This window comes from Vipera ursinii, assembly GCF_947247035.1.
Source record: "Vipera ursinii genome assembly, chromosome: 1".
In the NCBI taxonomy this organism is placed as follows: domain Eukaryota; kingdom Metazoa; phylum Chordata; class Lepidosauria; order Squamata; family Viperidae; genus Vipera; species Vipera ursinii.
The window spans coordinates 191,803,278-191,820,707 of NC_139512.1; the positions used below are offsets into that span (position 1 = coordinate 191,803,278).

Here is a 17,430-nt window from a genome sequence, read left to right on the forward strand (position 1 = left end):
AAGTATCAAACTGTGAGAAAAGTCATCCATGTAATTTTGATTTTAGAAGATTATAAGGCAAGATAACCCACAACTTCAGGCTAAAATTCATGAGACACCAAATAAATAATCAAAAATGAAAAATTTCATTCCTGGATTGCTTACTTACATTCTAGACTTGCATACTACAGCTAGCTGCCTCAAGCCTCAAGACTTGAGAAACAAGGCTGGATGTGCAAGGTGAAGAATCTATCTAGATACTGAAAATAAACTACAGCTATTTATTTCCACAGATTATCTATACTGTATCCTAGATCACTAATAGAGAACGTAGTACTTACTCCGTGGTTCCCTTGGTCCATCTACTGTCACTTTTATAGCTCTGTGATATGTAGCAACTTGCGGAGGATTTGTAAGGACAGTTATTGTCAGAGTAAAACTTTTTCCTGTTTAAAAAAGGAGAAAAAATAGAAATCACTATAGAAATGTTTGCATGAAATCTAAAAAATATAAAACATTCATAAAATGTTAAATTGGAGTGGAGCAACGAAATATGTATCTGCTCCCCCCACTAATTGTGAAATTCAGCCAAGTACCACAAATTTAAAAATCTGAATTTTTATATCAGATCATAAGGTAGTGGCAATAATTAGAAGCAATATCTTCTTCAAGAAATGGACATTTCTGCTTGAAGAGCAAACTGCTTGTAAGTAATAATTTTTAGTGCTGCAATGTATAGCTAGCATCAAAGGTGATGCTTCCATTTAGTTTCTACAGAAACTAAATGGAAGAAGTCAGCTAAGGTGTGAACAGTCTTTTCACAGACCCTGTCCACTGTGGCAGGTAGAAAAGAGTAGGATGGAACACGGCTCTACCTGTAGAAGTAGGAACTGCTGAATAAATCACCTAAGAGTAAAATTCTCACAATAGGCTGAGTGCATGTATTTCTACAGCATTGTGGCTCACATCACAGGGCCTCAAAGAAAGATAAGCAAGGACACAGAAGGAAATGCATTAGATAGCTAGACAGGTCTTCTTGTAGAAGAACACAATATGTATGTTTCCTTGACCTTTAGAGAAAAGCTGGGATAGTATTGCCACATACAAATCATAAATAAATGCACATACAAAATAACTACAACTGCTAAGGGCCCTGTAATTAATCCTTATAACTAAAGCTATGGAAGAGCAAAATCCACAGCAAACCACTGTCTTTCTAAGGCCACTAAAATAATGAATAACTGTTCAGTTCTCCAGAGCTCTGCATCAAGAAAAGAAGGCTGGATATGGGAAGCTTCCTTGATGTTAAAAGATCTGTATCAGCCACAGTCTTAACTTTAAAAAGTAACTATGGAATTAACTGAATTCAGTTCACTTTTGTTTCAGTCAGAAAAAAATTAGAGAGAATATTAATATTTTAAAAATGTAAAAGAACTAAAAAGGACAGGTTCTAAAGAGAAACATCCCGTAATAAACTATGATACCTAATTAGTATTCATCGTTTTCATCTCCAAAATTCAGTCCAAAGTAATATCTATTTGGATATGTTGCATATCCAACAACCTAGTTTCATTGAGGAAACATTAGAAAAAATTACAGGTAAAATGTACAGAACTATATATTGTACATTAGGGACAAATTTCCATACAAGTAATCTGTTTTTTTAACTATAGAATTCGATGGACTAAGTGAATACATATGAGGCCAATTACATTCACACTTATCTGCACGCTCTTAGAGGAACAAAGTCATATAGCAGATACTCAAAGTGAAGAAGAGTGATAATGAGGAAAGAAGTAAGACCCTGGGTTGCTGCTAACTGAAAGAAACCGGCTTGCAAAAAAGCCACAAGATCAAACTGTTTCCTGAAGAGAAGGTCAGATTCAAACACCAAAGGCATTCTTACATCTTTAGGATTCATAGCAAATATGGAGATGTGACTGTGTGGGTACACAGGATGCTATGCTGCAGCACAGCAGCTTTCTATTGCATCAGGGGCTCAGCTTTGAGAAGAGCAAGCAATGCCTGGATTTGGATCTCATGAACATAGCTAAAGAGTTCTCTTCCTAACAAACAGAATGTGAATTGCAGTGGCCATGAACATCTGCAGCATGCCTGTGGCAATAGGGATCAAGCCATATTATTATTAGTTAGGACATGACATATGGACTGGACTGATATAATTTGCCCTCCACAGAAAGCCAAATTCTACTCCAGCACTTACTGCAAGGGAGATTTGCTCAACTGAGAATTTCACTTTCTCCTGCTGTTTAGCTGAAAGGAATGTGCTGTTTTTATATTTGACTTCACATGGTTTTATCATTTAACTTGACTTTATCATAATACAGAGAACTAATATATATTACTTCTGGGAGCCATAATAGAGTGCCAGGGCTTCCTACGTTCAATATGCCTGTGGTAATAGGAAGCTAATGATATAATCCACAAAGAAAATGAGAGATCGTCCCCCTTTCCCTGGACGATATTCCAGCTATTAAACCTTAAACAAACTATCTGCCCAGGGTGAGAATGTGCTTTAAATGCACAAAATGTATGTTCCTCTGAAAATCCCAATTACCATAATAGAAATTCTGCAGATGGATGTGGTGCCCTGCAACTCTGCAAGTGTTAGGAAACGGAAAACGGCCTACATAGAACAGACAGAATCTTCACCCAGGGAAGTCTGTGGCCTTTGTTCTGCAAGTCACTGACAGTTTTAATCAGTGAGATATGCAACTGTTAATCATTTCAGATAGTCAAAACTGCAAACTGTTTCAAGACAGGAAGAGGTGGGCGTACAAAAGTGACTCAATGCAACAGTCAGCTATCTCATGGCTTATGGCTCACTTTGCCTCCTGCTTTACCAGAATCGTTAAAAGATCTTTAAAAAAAACACAGCCATCTAGGGACTTTGGGTTTCTACCTACTCCATCCCACTTCATGGAACTACAAAGGTATTAATGAAAACACAAAATGTTAAGAATACGTAGCAGCACTAAATGTAATACATTATTTCAAAGTCTAATACAAAACAGGAAGTGTGACTGAGTGGTATGTGTGGGTGTGCAGAGGCACACGCATGTGTAATACAGAACAGGTCTGTTGCTGTCTCATTCAGTTCTCAAACCTTCCTGTCACATCATTTATTATCACCCATGTGGTTTCAGAACATTTGGAGAAATGTTACTCCAAAAAGAGAGAATAGTAAACTTCCACTGTAACAGTCACACACAAAAAGAAGGCCTGCTTGTTCTCAGTGCAAGCTGACATGCTTGGGCAATCCATCTGACTACCACAGCACAGTTTATGCCATAAAATCTACTCAGAGGCAGGGAGGGTTGTTGTGATCTTTAAAAATACATAATATGAGAGCAGACAGAAATAGATGCTTTGTGAAAGAAGTCAGCTGTCACTATCCTTGTTTGAAAAAGGCAGAAAACTGTTATTTATCTGATTTGCCTTTGACATGGCAAATTCACTGACATTAATTTGAACGTTTCCCTGTTTTTACACTGTATTAATTTTAGTGTACCTTATTCTTTATAATAGTACCTTTGGGCATCGCTTAAAATATTTTCGGAGTACAGAATGTAACCAATCAATTCTAGAAATAAGGCACTAAAATAATGTGGATGCTTCTTTAGAATATATCTGAACAGGTCAGTGTAAAGTCAAAGAAGCCTGTGTTCAGATTTCAGGTTCTGTGGGGATCTACAAGAAAATCTGTTTAATTAAGCTAGCTAGGAGGAAGATACTTGGTGTGTTTTTACTATATTCTACCACATCAAAATAAAGTACTTAAAGAAAACTAGAAGCACAATTCTACAGCCCTTGGGACAGGGTCAAGCACAGATCACTAACCAGGGGTAATCTGACTATAGAGGCCTTTTTCACACCAGCTACTAGGAGTCGTCCTTGCTGAAGCTGGAAAAATCTTAAGTCAACCAAGTCTTGCAATGGGTGCAGTTTCTAAGTCCCTCCATCCATCATTCCACAGGGATTTTAGACCAATCGTTTAACCTGCCTGCCCTGTTTTCCCTCCCATGCCTTGCATATGGGAAGAAAAATTAAAAACTGAAACGGAAGCAAAAAGAGGAGCCAACCTTACTCCAGCTTCACAGAATGAGTTTCTCGTAACTTAAGATCCTTAGGGATATATATAACACTTACAAAATAAAAAGCACAAACTAGTCAGAGAGAAGCACAGCACCATTTTGTGAGCATTAATCCTTAAATCACTGGAATTTTAAAAATTGTGGATCATGACAATATTCTTTTACCACCAGACTTTTCCATTTTCCTCTGAATCATTAAACATTATTTCTGAAAGCAAATGATTCCTTTTAGAGATTTAATATGAACCTCGCTACTTAGGATGTAGTGCTGCTTTAGAAAATATCCATATTATTCACTCTTTGTCATTGACATATTTAACTGACATTAGATAAGATAGAAACTGCCTTAGCACATATATCACTTTCCATACAGAGAAATGACTAAGGTATGAGTACTCTGATCTTAAACGTTTGCATGCATGTATCCCACAACTTAAAATAACAAAGTTAGAACAATGTCTCCTTTGCTGCACTAATATATATTCTAATTTTAATGAGCTTATGGATGTCTTTACTGATGCCTGTCGATTATTAATTGGAAAGTTTACTTACTGCAAAGCAAAACACCAGCCCTGAGTGCCATTTTATTTTCATTCTTTGTTAGGGTCTTAAATGGAAAGAATGGCTGTAACGTTTTAAGAATCAAAATATTATCACTCAGAACAATTTGAATAGTGCTCCATTCCACAACAAACAAACAAAAGCATATAGAAAGATGTAGAGAACATTCTGCTCAGGGACAGTTAGAAGGGATGTTGAAAACTTTAGTATTTTTTTATGTGTCTCTCTGTGTGTACAGATCAATATTTACTTCCGATTTTTTGAATTGTTGTGTGAATAAATGTTTTATCTGTGTTCTATGTTTTTAAAAATCTACCCAAATTCTGTTTCTACATGATTCTTGAGAAAATTACTTTTCTTTTGGCCACAACGGTTACTTGTTTGGAAATGGATGTTTTGTGGTTGAAGAGCCTTCCACTGCAGCTACTGAATTAGTACAGTCAAGACACGTTCTTAGAATTCCTGATGTGCCCACTGGCCAAAACATTACCCTAGTGTGTGAAAGAGACAATTTGGTCTCTTGGGCAGTTAAGTAATTATACCTAGCTATCCAAGCCAAAACTTTAACCAGGCTTATTTAACTCTCATAATTTTCTTCAACGAGTACTTGGAAAGTTACCCAATGAATTTCTGTCAATGGGGATGGAGCCTCTGTTTAAGAGCATATAATCATCTAGAGAAAGTAACTGATTGTAGTGAAATTAGACCAGATTTGCTAAGCACAGGTAGTCCTGAACATATGACCACAACTGAGCCCAAAATTTGTGTTGCTAAGCAAGATAGTTGTTAGGTGAGATTTATACCATTTTGCAACCTTTCTTGACACAGTTGTTAAGTGAATTACTGCAGTTGTTAAGTTAGTACATGGTTTTTAAGTGAATCTGGCTTCCCCATTGACTTTGCTTGTCAAAAGATTGCAAAAGGTGATCACAGGACCCCCCGGGACACTGCAGTCGTCATAAATATGAATTCTGATCATGTGACCATGGGGATTCTGCAACTGTCGTAAGTGTGAAAAACAGTCACAAGTCACTTTTTCAGTGCTGTTGTAACTTCAGTCACTAAGTGAATGGTTGTACATTGAGGACTCCCTATAGACATGCTCTCTCTGAACTGAAGTATGAATAGTAAATAATATTGGATTACAGCAGAATTAAAAATAATATGAAAAAGCCAATATAGGAAGTAGATAACTGGAATAAAGGGTGAGGTGCATATTAGTGTATTGATAAATAACTATGGGGGAAATGTATTCCTTTGACGACAGGAAATAACACATGACTAGAAATGCCTTACGGAATTTGCCAGCTTCTCTGGCTGCCTTCCTATTTCCTCTCTCCTTCTGCAACTATTAATATGCTTCAAAAGACCAGATCAGGCAACTGAAAGCGGATAAAGTGATTAAAGAAGTTAGTGATGGCACAGGGCAGTAGGTAAACAGCTGAGCAGGCCTTTCTAAGTATTTACACAGCTAGATTAGATAAAAATGCAGAAGAGGATTTCATGTGAGGTTAGAGAAATGATGAAGTCATGATAAACAAGGAACATATGGGAGACCAGAAACAGCTCAGCAAGCCGACTGATAATTTAGACTGTGACTTCAATGAAAAAGAAAGAAGTAAAATTAGAAACACATAAGAGTGTGTGGACATTCGATTTCCACCAAATAGGAAAGAAAAACACTAACATGCTTTGTATTTTCAAAGTTTGTTTGACCTGCAGTGGTCCCTTCTTAGAAGCTGGCTCTTCTTAAAGCCCTCTTGCCTTTGTCTTTGAGTCAAGTGAGAGCAGCAGAATCCTTTGGAGTCTTACCAATGGGCCTGTCCTTAAAAAACGAGATGGTTTTTCAAAGCAATCTGATCTGTGATTGCCACAACAAAGTTCTTCAGTTGGCATAAATACTCATCTTTGACCTTGTCTGATTTTTATCTGCATGTATGTTTCAGTAGCGTTACCTGGACCTTGGCTACAAGGCTACCACAGACCAGATACGGTGTTGCCTTAGCCAAGAACATTCTTGCTGTGTGTAGATCATATGAGCTCCTGTTTGCTACTACTGTTTCCTTTCCTGCTATTTTAAGCAGTATCATAAAAATCCTTCACAAATGATAAGTCTTTTCTTTCTTTTTCTTTGCTCTGTGTCTGAGAGACAAGTCTGGACCAATTTCTCCATCCTGCCTCTGGCAGCAAAATGCAGCTAGCATTTCGGATCCTCTCCCAAATCCCAGCTGCTTCAAAGGAAATACCCTACTTTCTTCTGTTAAGATCATAAGAAATAGAGGAGGAGGGGGTCAGCTCTGTTTGGACATAATTACACTTCATCAAAAGAAGCTTTCTTCATCTTCCATGCGTGAAAAGTCTGTAAGTAGTTAAGTCTGTCTCCCTCCACCTCTCCCTCCCTCCCTCTCTCTCTCTCTTTCTTTTTCTTTCATTTTTCTTTCTTTTTTTAATATAAAATTTGCTATTTGGGAAAGTAGCCAAAACGGGGAAAGCTAATGTAGGAAAACTGCATACACCCTCTTTTTTTTCTTTGAATAAATATGTTAATCAGTTTGTAAAGTATACCATCACTTTTTCTAGATTTTACTCATATTGATCTGAGTAAACTTCTCACTGATGGTATGTAACTGTGGGGAATAATCATGATGATTCTCTAATTACTGATTTCATTTTCTCTGTGACAGTTAAAGAAGATAAGGAGGGAGGGAGAGATAGATGGGCAAACCTTTTCCACCACTGAATTTTGGAACACACATGTTCCATCCTATTTATGTTTGTTTTCAGCAATAATTATATGATGGAACCACTATACATTTTTTGCAAACCATCATGTTTTACAAGCCAGAGATCTTTCAAGTATAATCAATCAACATAAAAACAAATCAAAATATCAAAATGTTATTAAAAGGGAAGAAAATCTTATAAAAAGTATAAGGCCTTTCCTTCTTATCCAGAAAGACAGTGATCTTTTTTTATTAAGTTGTATTATCTTTGAAGTTGTATTTTATCATTCAGAATTGAAATCAGCCTGGATGCATAAAGTACTGACCACATTCTTAAAAATAAAATTTTCAGCTAGGGGTTAGAACAGCAATGCCCTGCAATTGGAGTGAAAGAATTAAGATACCGGTTGAAATTCTGATTATGGACAATCATGCCTTTGTTCCCAGATTTGCATTTGTGTTAATTACACATCCAGAAAGTTCTGAGCTTTCTCTTTTCATGTAACTGTTTTTGTTTTGCTTTGCTTTGACTCAGTTGAGGAAGTTTGGAGTCTGTGGCTATGTCTTTTAAAGCAGGCCAGAACACAAGACTGGATCCAGAGTGCTCTGAGTTCAAGTGCAAACAGTATGCTGAAGCAGTCTTCCTCATAAACACAAGGCTACTAGACCATGCTATCTTTTTGAATGGTGCCCTCAAATTTGTCTATTTTACTTAAATGTGTGTAGCCAGCCCTTACCCTCTCCAGAGGAATAAGTCAGATGCCAAATCTAGCAAGGTTTTCCTTACTTTGAGCTATGCACTATTCTTGCTTCAGGTAGTGTTGTGGAGTAAATTTTAATTTGAGCCAAAAATTTATTTACAACTAATGCAATGTGGTGAGCAAATATTGCTGTCTTTAAAGATTTTGTTTGCTTATTTTAAGTTATCCACTTAACTATTACCTTCATTTCTCCTGCAACTAGCAGAATTCCAATTAGAAATGATTATCAGTCTTACTGGTATAAAAGCAATACTGGGGTTGATGGTAGCCTTCTGTAAAAGCAATGACTAACTCCTTAAATCAGTGATGTAGTCACTGAAATGGACAGCTGTATAAATTTGTTTTATATATTCAATACAAAAATAAGGTAGGTCCTCTACATTTCCCCCTATTCTCACCTATATGATAGCTGCAAACATATTTTTTTTTCTCTGCCTATCCACCAGTATCTTCAATCTTGTTTCTGCCTCCTTCTATGCTTCCCTCTGGATTTCCAGCTACAGTAACAGAGAACATGACATGGAGAAGACTTTTGTGTATTTATTTAACCCATTTATATAGCTGGTTAAATCTAGACATAAAACCTTTACAAATAGGTACAATTAACATCCCCTTAGTGGTTTTCAGAGACAACCTTTTCCGAGACAGACCCACAGAAGGCTTCTGATACCTTGTGAAGTTTTCCCTTAGAATGTAATTGAAGACTGAGAAGCCATGGAAACTGCAAACTGCTTAGGAAGAAGAGTATATTCACACAATCACAGATATGCATCCCTTGGCCTCCTCCTAATTAAATAAATGCAAAAGAATCATACCACCTCGAGAACATTCAACTTCCTAACCTCCCTTGAAAACTGTCTAAATTAAATTCTCTTTCATCAAATTGAATAAAAAAGTTGATAGAGAAAAGCAGGATAACTTCTCTGCTCACAACTTATTTAGAAAGTAGTTTGAATGGATTCACAGAAAGTCAATTATATCAAAACCAGAGGAGAGTGTTTATAAACAAACCAGCACTCAATATGAAAATTGGGACATATATGATAATTTTTTCTGCTAGAACCAGGAAATATTTTTATCATTAAGACTGCAATCCTATGCATGTTTACTTGAAAAGAATTCACTGAATCCACTAAGACTACCTAACTGTTCTTTGGATCTGCCAACACATTTAATAGATTCTTTTTCTTTCCTCATCATTTCCATATGTGAAAAACTGCAAAGTGAACTCTGTACCAAAAGGGAAACACCATCATGCTTCCTTACTTTACCCCATTTGCTGATATCAGAAAGCAATCTCCCCTCAGAATCCAGATTTCTTCTTTCTCTCTTTTCTTTCTCTTTTTTTCTTTTCTTTTCCCTTCCTTTGTTCCTTTCATATATAATACACACAGAGAGACACACAGAGATACTGTATATATAGTACGTATCCATTCATCCAACCATCCATACATAGGAAAACAACCCTGTAGCAGGTGACCAAGCCTAAAGAATGCTGCAGCCTACATTTAACCTATCTAACCTATCTACATTTAACAAATCTATAATGAAATTATTTACCTCTTCCACTTCTGCCAACGAATCTCAGGTCATTAAACCGTGCCACTTGATTCTTCATTACAGCCGAAGCATTCCTCAGCTCTGCAGAATAATTTTCATCGTTTCCAGCCATGACTGTGACCACTGTCCCATCAGGAACTTCTCCTAAAGCCACCACCTATGACAATAAAGACATAACAGTAATCTCTTAATTGCTCTGAATTAAATGCTTGGTAGTTAAGGTTACTTGCACCCTTTAATTGTATCAACAGAAGAGGGGAAGTTTCAGGCCAATCATGGCCATTATTTTTCAAATGATTATGAATCTACTCCTTGAGGTCTGAGCACATTTGTGACAGGAAGCAGCCATTCAGTGGCCTCCTCCTGGATATCGCACTCTAGATTCTACTCCACAGCATAAATTATGCACATAGGCTGCCTGCAATAGACATGAATCCAAATGCATGCAACAGTTGAACAAGATGAACTGGTAGGTTAAGACCACTCTGTATTTTCTCAGGTTTGTTGCTCATGAGGCTTCCATAGTTAAATAGGGCTGGCCCAGTGGTTAGAATGCACTGTTGCAGGTTAAGTCTGCCAACTGCCAGCAGTTCGAGTCTCACTGACTGAAGGTTGACTCAGCCTTCCATCCTTCCGAGGTAGGTAAAATGAGGACCCAGATTGTTGGGGGTAATATGCTGACTCTGTAAATCGCTTAGAGAGGGCTGTAAAGCACTGTGAAGTGGTATATAAGTCTAAGTGCTATTGCTATTGCTATAAATACCAAGTCTTCAATTGCTATATTACAGCAATAGGCCACAGCATTGGCAATCATAACACTGGAGGTGATGTCAAATTGATATGACTTTGCCAAATCACAGTTTTGCAGCCGTCAGAACTCACCTTGATCATGCTTTTTTAAAAACAAGCAGTGCAAATGTCTGCCTTTTCAGTGTAAAACTTAGTAGTGTAAACCCTAAAATAAACATATCAAACAACCAGAGAAAAACTGCTTAACTTCCCCAATACCCCTCTCCTCCCACATGTATGATATCATCACACAGTCTCCACAAAATGGTTAAAAGCGGATCTTGGCTTTCCAAGACTGCTAACTCAGCATACCTCCAGAAACCACATGGGATAGAATAGATAAAATGGTGACCTCCCATGCTTTAATTCTAAAGGAAAGAAAATGTTTGCATGACAATATGCTGATTCTTCAGATCCCTACATCTGTGTGTTCCATTATAGTCTTCACATCCAACTTTCACTCATGGAATAAGTCTCTGTTTAATTTTATTTTAAATAACACAAAGCAAAAGAAGAGAAAAAGGTTCTAGTTCTCATCATGGGAAAAACATTGAAAAATATGAGAACTATATTAAATGTTTAAGAACCTCAGTTTAAATTGTCAATTTTGTTTCTGCAATGTAATTTCTCCTTAGGCTATTTATTATTATAAAGGGTTATCTACAGAACCAAACAGAACAGCACCAAATTATTCTAAATGTAGAAAATAATGTTAATTTGCATTTAAAATTAAGTATTTTGCATTTTTAGACTATAATATAGTAATACTACAAGTATAGTATTATAATAATTATAATTATAATAATTATATTATAATAATTATATATATAATATAATTATATTATAATAATTATATATATAATATAATAATACTATAATATAATTATACTACACTTTATGGATTCTGGAATCTGTATTTATCACAATATATTAAACTGTGATCTCAGAGAGCTATAAGGTAACACTTTCAATTCTGTAGTTCCAGAAATAAAGTACACAATCATGATGAAAACACTTGACAATATTTTGGACTTCTGTTTCAATATTGCAAATAGCTTTGTAAACTAAGAAACCAATACAACCATAGAAATGACAATAAACTAAGTGTATCTTTGACAGATTTTATTTTCAATTTTGCTTTTTGGCTGCATTTTTCATCATTAAATATATTTCAGAAACACTATGAACAACTTAGAATTCATGATTTTAGCATAAGGCTCCAAAGGATGTAAACAGATTCAAGGTTAAGCATCTAGGAATCAATTCAGCTGATGATAAAAGAATAAATCAGTCATAGATACATAACTAACCTCCTGCTGAAATCAGCGGGACTATGAAGTGTTCCACATTATTGGACTTCCAATAATCACCATCTGGCACAAGTGCTTCCGACCAATGGGAGCAAGGAACCCAAATAACTATAACTTCTGTAAAGGAGGAATTAAATCACCCCTGCTTGATTCCAAATCATGCATCCAGGTACACTTTAAACCAGGGAGGGCACACAAGGTGAGTTTCTATTTTATTAGAAGAAATTGTGCAGTTAAAAAAAGATTTGATTTTGTGAAGAAGGAGATTACATTCTCGGTATGGAAGAAAGAAAACTTTGTAGTTATCTTGCCTTGTGAAAGACAAGCACTATAGGTGCTACAATTTTAATTTATGTGAGGGGCACCCCTTGTATACCCTGCTGTTTCAATTATTTCAAAAAAGGAAATTTAGCTGCAGAGTAGTGAGAAAAAATAATTATGTACATACTCAGCAGCACTACTATTTCTGTAAATGCTATCTGGTCCCACTTTATCATTGAAGGTCAATACTCCTCAGTTGCAAAATGGAACCAGTATTTTATAATGTAAAGTGCACATAGGTTACGTATTTGCATCTGTAGCATCTCCTATTTCTTCAGTCGAATGTGGAAGGCCCAGAGTGGAACCCAGAGATACATTTTCTGCACCAGTTATTATAATGGAAAGTGAACCAGTCGAACTTCTCCCTTTACTAATTTCTCAAACTATCCCCAGAGCTATTTTGTAATTCTGGACAATAACAATGCAAATATTATTTATGACATATATAACTGAAAAGAATGAATTGTTGTTAATAGCATTCTACACTTAGATCCAGTCTGGTATAGTGGTGAAGACATCCGACTAGAAATCACGAGGCCATGAGTGAAGTGAAGTGAAGTGAAGTGAAGTGAAGTAAAAGTTAAAGTTAAAGTTAAAGTTAAAGTGTTAAACTTAAAGTTTAGATCCAACATGCAAACTTGGCACCCAACTTAGATTTAATGCTAAAAGTGAATCAAGCTATAAAATATAAAATCCTGCATTGTATAAACAGAGGCACAGAATCAAGATAACGTGAGGTATTAGTAAAAGGTAAAGGTTCCCCCGCACATGCGTGCTAGTCGTTTCCAACTCTAGGGGCTGGTGCTCATCTCCATTTCAAAACCAAAGAACCAGCACTTGTCCGAGGATGTCTCCGTGGTCATGTGGCCGGCATGACTAGACGCCAAAGGCGCACGAAACACTGTTATCTTCCCACCGTAGTGGTCCCTATTTTTCTACTTGCATTTTTACGTGCTTTTGAACTGCTAGGTTGGCAGAAGCTGGGACGAGTAACACGGCACTCTGTTACACGGCACTCAGGATTCGATCCGCCAAACTGCCAACCATCTGATCAACAAGCTCAGCATCCTAACCCACTGAGCCACCGCATCCCTGAGGTATTAGTACCCCTTTATAAAACCCTAGTAAATACTGCAGCCAATTTTGGTCACCATATCACAAAAAAGATGTTGAGACCTGGAAAAAGTTCAGAGAAGAGCAACTAAGATGACCAAAGGCCTGGAGTGTAAAATATATGAAGAACAGCTGAAGGACTTGGGTTTGGCTAGTCTAAAGAAAATAAAAAATAGGGGAGATATGATAGCAGTATTCCAGTATCTGAGGGGCTGCCACAAGGAAGAGGGGGGCCACATTATACATAAAAGCACCAGAGGGCAGTTCAAGAAACAACAGATAGAAACTAGTCAAGGAGAAAAGCACTACTTCCTGACAGCGAGGACAATTAACCAGTGGAACAACTTGCCTCCAGAAATCGTGGGCGCCCCATCACTGGAGATGTTTAAGAAGAGGCTAGATAGTCACTTGTCTGAGATGGTATAGGTCCTCCTGCTTGAGCAGGGAGCTGGACTAGAAGACCTCCAAGGTCCCTTCCAGCTCTATTCTATTCTAATATAGCTCACTTGAAAGTGAATCATGGGCTTCCACAACTAGCCCCAATGATGATATACCATCTTGAAAAATATAGTTACTTTATTGCATCCAGAAACCCAAAATGATTTACTATATGTATTTTGGAAAGATCTGCCCCTTAGCCTATTATATGGAATATATTCACACATACCACCACCACAGTTAACTCCTATTGTAGGCAGATATGAGAAGGAGGAGCTGACCAGCAATATGGAGACAGAACAGCAGCCACAGAAAATGAGGCAAACATAAAAGTCCTATTACATGCATACACAGAGATGGCAGTTCACATCTCCAACCCTAGATTTGGGGAGGGAAGACTTTGGGAAGAAAAACTTTCTCTTGTTATGCATTTTAAAAACATGGGTAGAAGACCAGAATCCTTTCTTGATTAAAGCAAGAAAGTCCAGCAAGAAGAAGTGATGTACTGTAAACTCTTCATGGAAAAAACCTCCACAAGATGATAATTATCCACAAATCTTAGGATCTTCTGACTGTCTCAAATCCCATTCTTTATATTCCCCACCCCATCCCAGTCTTTACGGAAGAAATGAACTTTTCGAAAATAAAGCAACTTAAGGCCATCTCAACAAGATACATAATTGGTTCTGTTCCATGTACCTGAGATCCAATATTTTAACAGAGCTACTTCATATACGTAATTTATTTAAATAAGATTTTAGGGCACACATAGTGAGTGCTTCTACAGTTATCTAGAATTTACATGTCATATACTCTCCTTCATGTTGTAAAATGTACTAGGTGTAAATTAATCCATTTAGTGATCCAATCTGTACTGCTGTTTTTAAGAAATACAGCATGCCTAAAGCATCATGCTAAGCACATTGGTTTGTGCTTAAATTGTAAGCCGCCCTGAGTCTTCGGAGAAGGGCGGGATATAAATGGGATTAAAATAAAAAAAATAAATAAAAATTATGAGAGCACACTTCCAACTGAGCCCCAAGCATTGTTCTTAGCCTCTTGCATATATTTTTTCTATATACATAATTTCCAAAGTTACCATGTTTTGAGAACTTGCATTTTCCACACTAGAAATGAAAGGAATTTTATATTATAGTTTAAAACAGTGATAACAGTTAGCAGTCTGCTAAAACCCTGCAGAATTATATTTTTATCAGCTATTTTGTCATTTTCAGTCCAATGATCAAGGTGAGAACTAAAAACTGAACTGTTTCAATGTTAATCTTCAATAGTCTATATATCATGTAAAAATCTTATTTGAGCAAGTATCCTGAATAAATTTTTTAAACGTATTCTAAGGCAGTAACTGTAGAACTGTATACTCTGGTATCTTTTATAAAATGCAACATACATTTTGAATTTAATATAAAGTATTCATTACTAAAATAATTTTATGTAGCTAAACAGTCAAAAGTATAGCTAAGGGTTTTTTTAACTTGGAGTCTTTGCTGTACCTTATTTGAATTACAGTGTTTTTAATAATAAAAATAGCACTCTGGTTGCCTTTCATGTTCTGGACTTTTGCTTGAGGCTACTGAAATCAACTGAAAAACTGAGGCTCTGATGGAAATGGAAATATCCTGGATAGCTGCAATACTAGTAACAGCTTTATTACTTCACACCAAATGTAATTGTTTTGCCTGTTATTTTTAACTTACAAGCTTTTTATTACTACTGGCAACATCAAGGTCAGCAAAAATGTAGAGACCTGAATAACTAATAATTCTGACTACATTCCTTCGGCCACTTACTTTGGTAAAGTCCCACTGACTCCAATAAGGCTTCTCTGGAGCAAGGGATATGATGAATGGACGCAGTGTCTTTGTGAAAACATAATTAGTGCCCCTAAAAGAAACATTAAAACATTACCAGTGGGTCAAATGCTGGATTCCTAGTCCAGCCCCACTATACAGAATGATTCATGGGAAAGTGGATGGATGGAGATGACCACATTGTTTCCATGTGAATATTATGGAACAGTTACAATTTTCACTTAATAGCTGTTTTTTTTCAGCAGCTCTTAATTTATTACATAAAGGTATGATATTAAAATGTTCACATTTTCCTGGGGGGGGGGTAAAAGTAAAAAAGTTTAAAAAAAAGTAAAATATTGTTGAAAATTGTAAAAGAAATGTTTAGACAATCTTATTTCTTTATAAATTCAGTACTTTTCTTCAACCAGCCCCCAAATATAAAGATGATCTTCAGTAATGCTTGACCTATGCAATTTCAACAATGCAGAACCTAAAGCAGCCGTCTACCCACCTCTCTCTCCCTCTCCTTCCCCCCCCCCCACTGCCACGTGAGAGAACATTTCAAGGTAATACTGGAAATCTTATAAACACATTTGCCTCCAGTCAAACCACTGCTTCAGATAAATTTAACCATGGTGGATGATGTCTTTGACCATCGTGTCAACATGCATTTCCAACTGACATTTCATTTCATTATTACTATGTGGGATTATTTTCCAATTAAAGACTTTTTATAAGTAAATCCATTTCCCTCAACTGATACTTGAATCATACTTCAGCAAAGCTGTAAGCAGTTCAGTAACTACTATTAAAACCAATGTAGCTTACAAGGCCCCTTTTTCCAAGAAGCTTCTATATATTATGTGCCTTTGAAGTGGATTGATCACATGATAGCTAATAGAAGCAATCACTTTAAATCCTGTAATTAATACATGTATTTGCAATCATGCCTTGCTTCTTTCAGAATAATCTACCTCCCAAATAACTTCAGATCCTTTTATGAAACTTATTTAGTGGAAACTTTTACCAGTATTTTATTTTACAAATGTTCTTTCCAGTATGGTCTTTATCTGCAGCAGTACGTTACAAACAAATTGTACTGCTTTATTTTCTATTTGCATATCATAATTAACCAGCAAAAGATTAAGAACATAGGCCTTTATATTTTGTACCACAACCTTTTTTGATTGTTCAGACTAAATAGGCATATATTTGTATAGTGTCTTTGTGATCACCACAAATCGATACTGGTGTATAGTATAGACATTATATTGGGTCGGCTTCTTAATTAAATGCCACTGATACTATTACTTCTATATTAGCATTATAAGATTGGATTATCACATTACATCCCTAATGTTTAAAACTCAGCAGGTGGCAGTAATAATTTGAAAGGAGCATGTTTATTTTCCATGGGTGAAAATTATGATACCAGTGTAATTTATCACACATCAACATTATTACAAAAAAGAAACTTTCCCTCTACCTGCCACAGGCTTTTCATTTGAGATGAGAAACCTTGAACATATTTGGCAAATATACAAGCAGAAATCAAGTTTGTATGCATGAACACACATAAACACCCAAGCAAGAGTTCTGAACGCTTTTTCAGCTTGCCAGCTGCAGCTTCTACCATGCTAAGTTATAATACAGAATCACTATAATCAGATCTAAAAGAAGATCTCTCTCTTTCTCAGTGATTCTAGGCATGGCTACATATTGCACCCAAGCTGTCGATGAACTCAGATAAGGAAAGATCTATCACCCTTCCAACACACAATTCAAAACTCAGCTTATAACATTTTTCATCCTTTAATGGATGGCCACTGAACTAAACTGAACCCTTTGTCCAGTTTTAAAATACAGAATTTCATTTATAAGACCACATGGCATATTAGAGTCTTCAGTGATTTAGCTACTATTCCCAGTAATCTCCAACTGGAGAG

General features: G+C 36.4%; 1 protein-coding gene across 2 annotated transcripts in view; it reads right to left on the reverse strand.

Moving 5' to 3' along the window:
- Positions 1 to 17,430, reverse strand: part of RUNX2 (RUNX family transcription factor 2) — a 184,659-nt gene that overhangs the window by 164,249 nt on the left and 2,980 nt on the right. For both annotated transcript variants that reach the window (XM_083349950.1, XM_083349951.1), the window contains exons 2-3: positions 9,700 to 9,856; positions 321 to 425 (exon numbers count right to left, since the gene is read on the reverse strand). In XM_083349950.1, the coding sequence (XP_083206076.1) occupies positions 321 to 425; positions 9,700 to 9,856 (262 nt within the window). The remainder of the gene's footprint in view (positions 1 to 320; positions 426 to 9,699; positions 9,857 to 17,430) is intronic.